At 36.0% G+C, this 6,000-nt stretch overlaps 1 protein-coding gene across 1 annotated transcript in view; it reads left to right on the top strand.

The window, feature by feature from the left end:
• zranb3 (zinc finger, RAN-binding domain containing 3) overlaps nt 1-5,554 on the top strand; it is a 183,746-nt gene extending 178,192 nt beyond the window's left edge. Inside the window, exons 21-22 of the mRNA XM_041781425.1 lie at nt 1,862-1,993; nt 2,670-5,554. Of these exons, the coding sequence (XP_041637359.1) occupies nt 1,862-1,993; nt 2,670-2,768 (231 nt within the window). The 3' untranslated portion in view covers nt 2,769-5,554. The remainder of the gene's footprint in view (nt 1-1,861; nt 1,994-2,669) is intronic.
• The last annotated feature ends 446 nt before the right edge of the window (nt 5,555-6,000 follow it).

Consider the following 6,000-nt stretch of genomic DNA (forward strand, 5'->3'; position numbering starts at 1 on the left):
TTCAGTACTTTTACTCTAGGGTGGAATAAATCTCCAACCAGACTTTATAATGAAGCAATACTTTGTTTTGTAACCACTTTATTAGGCATACTGCTCATTACTGCAAATATTTAATCAGCCAATCACATGGCAGTAAATAATGCATTTGGGCATGTAGACATGATCAAGATGATCTGCTGAAATTCAAACAGGGCAGCAGGATTGGGAAGAAAGCGGCTAAGCAGGTGAACCTAATGAGTGGTTGGAGAGGTGAACATAAGAAGTTCTCCATGAGAAAACCCTGGAATCAGCGCTACTGAAATAGTTTTATTTCAAACAAAAGCTAACATGATAATTGATGCTCTTCAGAAGAAGTACAGTGTATTTGGAAAGTATTCAGACCTCCTGATTTTGTTATGTTGCAGTCTGTTGCTTCAGTCAAAAATTTATCAGTTTTATTCTCATGAATCTACACTTAGTGCACCATCATGACGAAGTGAAAACAGGGTTTTAGAAATTCTTTCAAATATCACATTTACATAAGTATTTAGACCCTTTGCAATAACACCTGAAATTTTTGAAACTCTTCCAAGAGCTGGCTGCCCAGCAAAACTGAGAAATTGGTGGAAAAGTGCCTTATTTATTATTAATAATGATAATTTTGTATCGTTTGTACTTCTATAATTTTTTTAGTTATTATTATTTCTTTCAATTATTAGTATTATTATTGTTAATATTATTGTTTTATGAATTTTTATTTTTCTAAATTATTATTTCTGGATTATTATCAATATTTTACTGTTTTATTTATGTATTATTTTAGTATTATATTATATTTCTATTATATTTTAAATTATTGTCTTTATTTTATTAGTTTTATTCTTTATTATTATTATTATTATTATTATCATTATATTTTTATTTTCTTAATCATTATAGTTATTTTAATATTAGATTTTTTTTTTACCATTATCATGTTTATTATTATCATTATATTTTTATTATATCCTTAATCATTATAGTTATTTTATTATTACAAATTTTTTTATCATTATCATGTTTATTGTTATCATTATGTTTTTTCCAAAACATGGTGCTGCACCTGTCACCAACTGACCTACATATAGTTTGAATGTTTCAGGTTTTTATTTTTTGAGCATTCCTTCTCTTGCCCCTGTCCTAACTTTTTTGAAACATGCTATGGGCATCAAATTCGGAATGTGGACATATTTTCACAGGAATAGTGTTTATCTTATCTTTATGCTGTGTTCATTTGAAAAAAGATAGAAAACTATTGGATAATGTCCCAACTTTTTTGAAATTGGAGTATATAATTCAGTGCTTTCCACGCTGTTTTAAGGCGTATGTATCCTTTTGGATCCTTTGAGTCCCTGTGGCTTATTTAACCTCATTTCTGTAAGGCTGACTTGAAGGTACTCACTGATTAAGTTTCCCTTTAAATAGGACACTATTATTTTGGTTTCAATGGCTGATTGTGAGGCAGCTAATGGTGATGGATATCAGAAAGCCAAACTTCATTGTCAGCCATTTGTCTTAGCATCAGATACTTTTTTCCTGTTGTAGATTTCTCCCATTAGGGCGCCTTGCTGTCATTTGTACTCATGAGGGTTATTTGTTTCCTGTTATTGCAGACGGGCCCCTGCTGTGCAGAGATTTTTTTTAATATGAATAATGTGAGAATTTGTGTTGTAAAAGGTGACTTAAGTTTGGAGGAAGAGATCTTAATTGTTCCAAAAACATAAACTTTAGTATGAAGGATAGTTTTGGAGGGCACAGCTTGTTTTTGGAGCAGTTGGAGAAAACACAGATGGATACTCAGTGTACTAAGACGCCAACTTTTTCATTCTGTGTGTGTTTCCAGCTGAACGAGATGATCCGCGCTCCGGTCGAAGGGGATTTCTGGCAGGTCGACCACATCCGCCCAGTCTACAGTGGAGGAGGACAGTGCTCTCTGGACAACCTGCAGACGCTGTGCATCGTCTGCCACAAAGCCGTACGAGCAACCCTACCGCATCAGTGCACCCATAACAACTGCAACACCGGCTTTTAGAGCCAAGGGGCTTAAGGGGCAAAAGCAATTTGTCTAACATTTAAGGCGCACAGTGGATGGACCTCTCCTTTATCCTCACATAAAAAGAAAACCTCATCACTCATGTTGAGGATCACGTAGGGTGGCAGTAATGTGATACATGGTCAAACGCATTGATCAAAAGTCATACCATCCCTCACAAAGCTGTAATAACATCACATTGTTGCTGCTGTATGACACAGTGATATATGGCGTTTGGTGCAAAAGCTATAAATCCGTCCTGGGAACACTTTCACTTTGAGCATCTTCAGTCAATATTTCATAATCAAAGACAATTCTAAGACCTGATTTGAGTGCAGAGGGTTTCAAAATCAAATACAGCTTTATTATGAGCGTAAATGTGCTTAACTTTCACGCCGTAGAGCCTTTTGTGTCAGAGTGGGTGTCAGTTTGGAAGGAAGCTCTTCATACGTTGACGTGTAGGAACTGTGCCTTCTGATAAGGGGATCCCTGCACTGTTTATGCCACCGCTCAGACACTTTAATCTAGAGATGCTCAATTTATTGACCTCACTTTTTCTCTTCCACGCAGGCTGCAGATTTAACTCTTACATCATCTTCTTTTTTTTCTTTCTCCATAGAGGACGGCGCAGCAAGCCAAAGAGCGGAGCCAGATGAGGAAGAGCGTTGCAGCCTCCAAGGTTGCGTCAGACATCACCAGGTTCTTCGTCAGGAAATGAGACAGAGAGGTTTAGCGAGGGTTGAAGAATATCTGAATCAGACTGTTGGCTTGGTTTCCAACACCCAGGATGAAGACACAGCATGATTATTCACCATCAGGACTCACATTCATGTTTAAGAAAAGCCGCTCAGTCTAACACAGTGGTCACCAACCTTCTGCTGCGAAACGCTAAACAACAAAAACAAAAACATTAAAACTGACAAAATTTTACCAATGTTTACTTTCAATTCATAGAAATCAATTTAACCCACATTTCAGACAGTAGATACAGTTCTCAATCCTTCAGCGTGTTCAGAGGGAGTTACAGAAGCACACAGCCACAGGATTTCTCTTTTTAATCCCTCTCTTCCTGCAGGAATTAAATATAGAAATTAACTTAGACTTAAGAATTTCTTCAAATAATACATGTACTAAACTACAGCAGAGGGTCAGGGACACTGACTGAAGAAATTTAGGATCCAATTTAATTTTTAAATTCTGAAATTGAAGTCAAATTCTGAGATTAAAATTGGAATAATGAGATGAAAGTTGGAATTCTGAGATTTAAGAAAAAACAGAGTTGTAAGAATGAAGTTTGAATTCTGAGCATAACGTTGGAATTCTCAGACTGAAATTGGAATTCTGAGACTTATAACAGAGTCCTGAGAATAGAGTATGAATTCTGAGTTTACAGTCAGAGTTCTGACATAAAAGATGGAATTCTTAGACTGAAGTTGGAATTCTAAGATTGAAGGTGAAACTCTGAGATTAAAGTTTGAATTCTGAGATTAATCTCAGAATTCTGTGATTTAAGAGAGTTTTGAGAGTAAAGTTGGAATCCTAAGATTAAAATTGGAATTTTGAGATTAATGTCAGAATTCTGTGATTGAATTGGAATTCTGAGACTTCAAACAGAACAGAGTTTTGAGAATAAAGCATGAATTCTGATTTAAAATCAAAGTTCTAACATGAATGATGAAATTCTCAGACTGAAGTTCGAATTCTGGGATTGAAGTGAAATTCCGAGAGTAAAGTTGAGATTAAAGTTGAAATTCTGAATTTAAAATCAGAATTTTGGGATATAATTGGAATTCTGAGACTTAAGACAGAACAGTGTTCTGAGAGTAAGGTATGAATTCTAAGATTAAATTCAGAATTCCAACATAAAAGATGGAATTCTGCGACTGAAGTTGAAATTATGAGATTAATGACAGAATTCTGTGGTGTAAAACAGTGTTCTGAGAGTAATGTTGGAATTTTGAGATTAAAGTTGAAATTCTGAGTTCAAAATCAGAATTCTGGGATATAATTGGAATTCAGAGACTTAAGACAGAACAGAGTTCTGAGAATAAAGTACGAATTCTGAGTTTACTGTCAAAGTTCTGACATAAAAGATGGAATTCTGAGACTGAAGTTAAAATTCTGAGATTGAAGTTTGAATTCTAAGATTAATGTTAGAATTCTGCGACTTAAGACAGAGTTCTGAGCGTAAAGTAGGAATTCTGAAACTTAAATTAGAATTCTGTGATTGAAGTTGGAATTCCTAGTGTTAGAATTCTGAGATTAAAGACAGACTTCTGAGAGTAAAGTAGGAATTATGAGATTTAAGTTGGAATCCTGAAATTAAAGTTGCAATCCTGAGATTAACATTGTTATTCTCAAATTGGAGCCAGAATTCTGCATTTAAAGTCATAGCTCTTAGATAAAAGATGGACTTCTGGGACTGAAGTTGGAATTCTGAGGTTTAAAACAGAATTCTGAGATTAAATTTGGAATTCTATGATTGAAATCAGAATTCTGAGAGTAAAGTCAAAATTCTGAGTTTTAAGTCAGAATTCCTTATTTCTAGTTGCCACTTTGTTCTGACTTCATTCTCAGAATTTTGTTTTTTTTTATTCCTCAGAGTTCTAACATTAATCTCAGTTTCAGACTTTAATCTCAGAATTCTGACTTAAATCTCGAAATTCTAACTTCAGTCTCAAAATTCGAACTTTACTCTGAAATTAACTTTACTATCCGAATTCTGACTCTAATCTCAGACTTCAGACTTTGATCTCAGAATTCAGGTCTTTCTCAGTATATGGACTTTATTGAATTTATGAATTATTGCGTTTTTCAGAATTTGGACTTTATTCACAGAATTCAGACTTCAATCTCAGTATTCAGACTTTTTTTTGGTTAATCTCAGAATTCTGACTTTATTCTATTAATTCCGGCTTAAATCTTTTAATTCTGATCTTTTTTTCTCAGAATTTGGACTTTATTGTCAGAATTCTGACTTGAATCTTGGAATTCTGATTGTATTGTCAGAGAAAAGTAAATTAATTTTCTGACACTAATCTCGTTCTGTAGATTTCTACCAGCATGGAGTTTAACGCATCAGGATTATTCTCCATCAGAACTCAAAGTCACAGATTAGAAACACCTTTCAGTCTAACCGAATGGGATAAACAGCGGATTTCCTTTAAAGAGCCTCACTTCCTCCTTCCTCCCCTCGATGACATCAGTGGTTTACTTTAAAAGCAGCGACCACTGCATCAAATGCTAATTCAGCCCCTTCTCGTCCCCGAAACGTCACAAGTGCGGTAGTTTTGATTTATGACGCCCTGCTTTCGCTGGAGGCTGAAATGGAGCAGGTTGTTTAGAGAGATGCGGCTATTTTAAGATTTTGCAAACTTGCTGGGAAAGTTAGCAGGTGAGAGATGAATTAGGGGCTTCGTGATTAAAACTCCACACCAATGTGTCCTCAGTGGGGCCTTCAACAGGTGGTGAATTGTAAATCTTCTCTCCTGAAGATGGATGAAGGCTCAGCAGTGAAATAAAAACCTATTTTCATCTTGTTTCATGTTGTCTTCCTCTTTTCCCACAGCTCGGACTGTAAATACACCAGGACGTTGGTTGTTCTGACAAGCTAGCAAATCGTTTCATCGCCTCGAGTCAGGAACATTATTGTCCATGTCCACGCACATACCTCCTCTTCAGCTGTGCTTGATGATCTGAACAGGGCTAAAGTCAGTCAGGAGGGCTATGTTTAGAGCGCCGGAGAGGAGAGTTACTATGGAAACAAGGCTCCGGGTTCAGCAATGTTGGGAATATTGAATCTGTTCTTGTGAGAGTTATACAATGAGCCAGACAGACATCAGAAACTCCAATCAATACCAGCAGGCTCCTGTGAAAACGAGGCCGCCACATTCCTTCGCAGCAGAGTTTTACCTCCCCTCTCTGCGCAGAGATGTCGTCATGTCACGATT

The sequence above is a fragment of the Cheilinus undulatus genome, linkage group 24, assembly GCF_018320785.1.
Source record: "Cheilinus undulatus linkage group 24, ASM1832078v1, whole genome shotgun sequence".
NCBI classification, from domain to species: domain Eukaryota; kingdom Metazoa; phylum Chordata; class Actinopteri; order Labriformes; family Labridae; genus Cheilinus; species Cheilinus undulatus.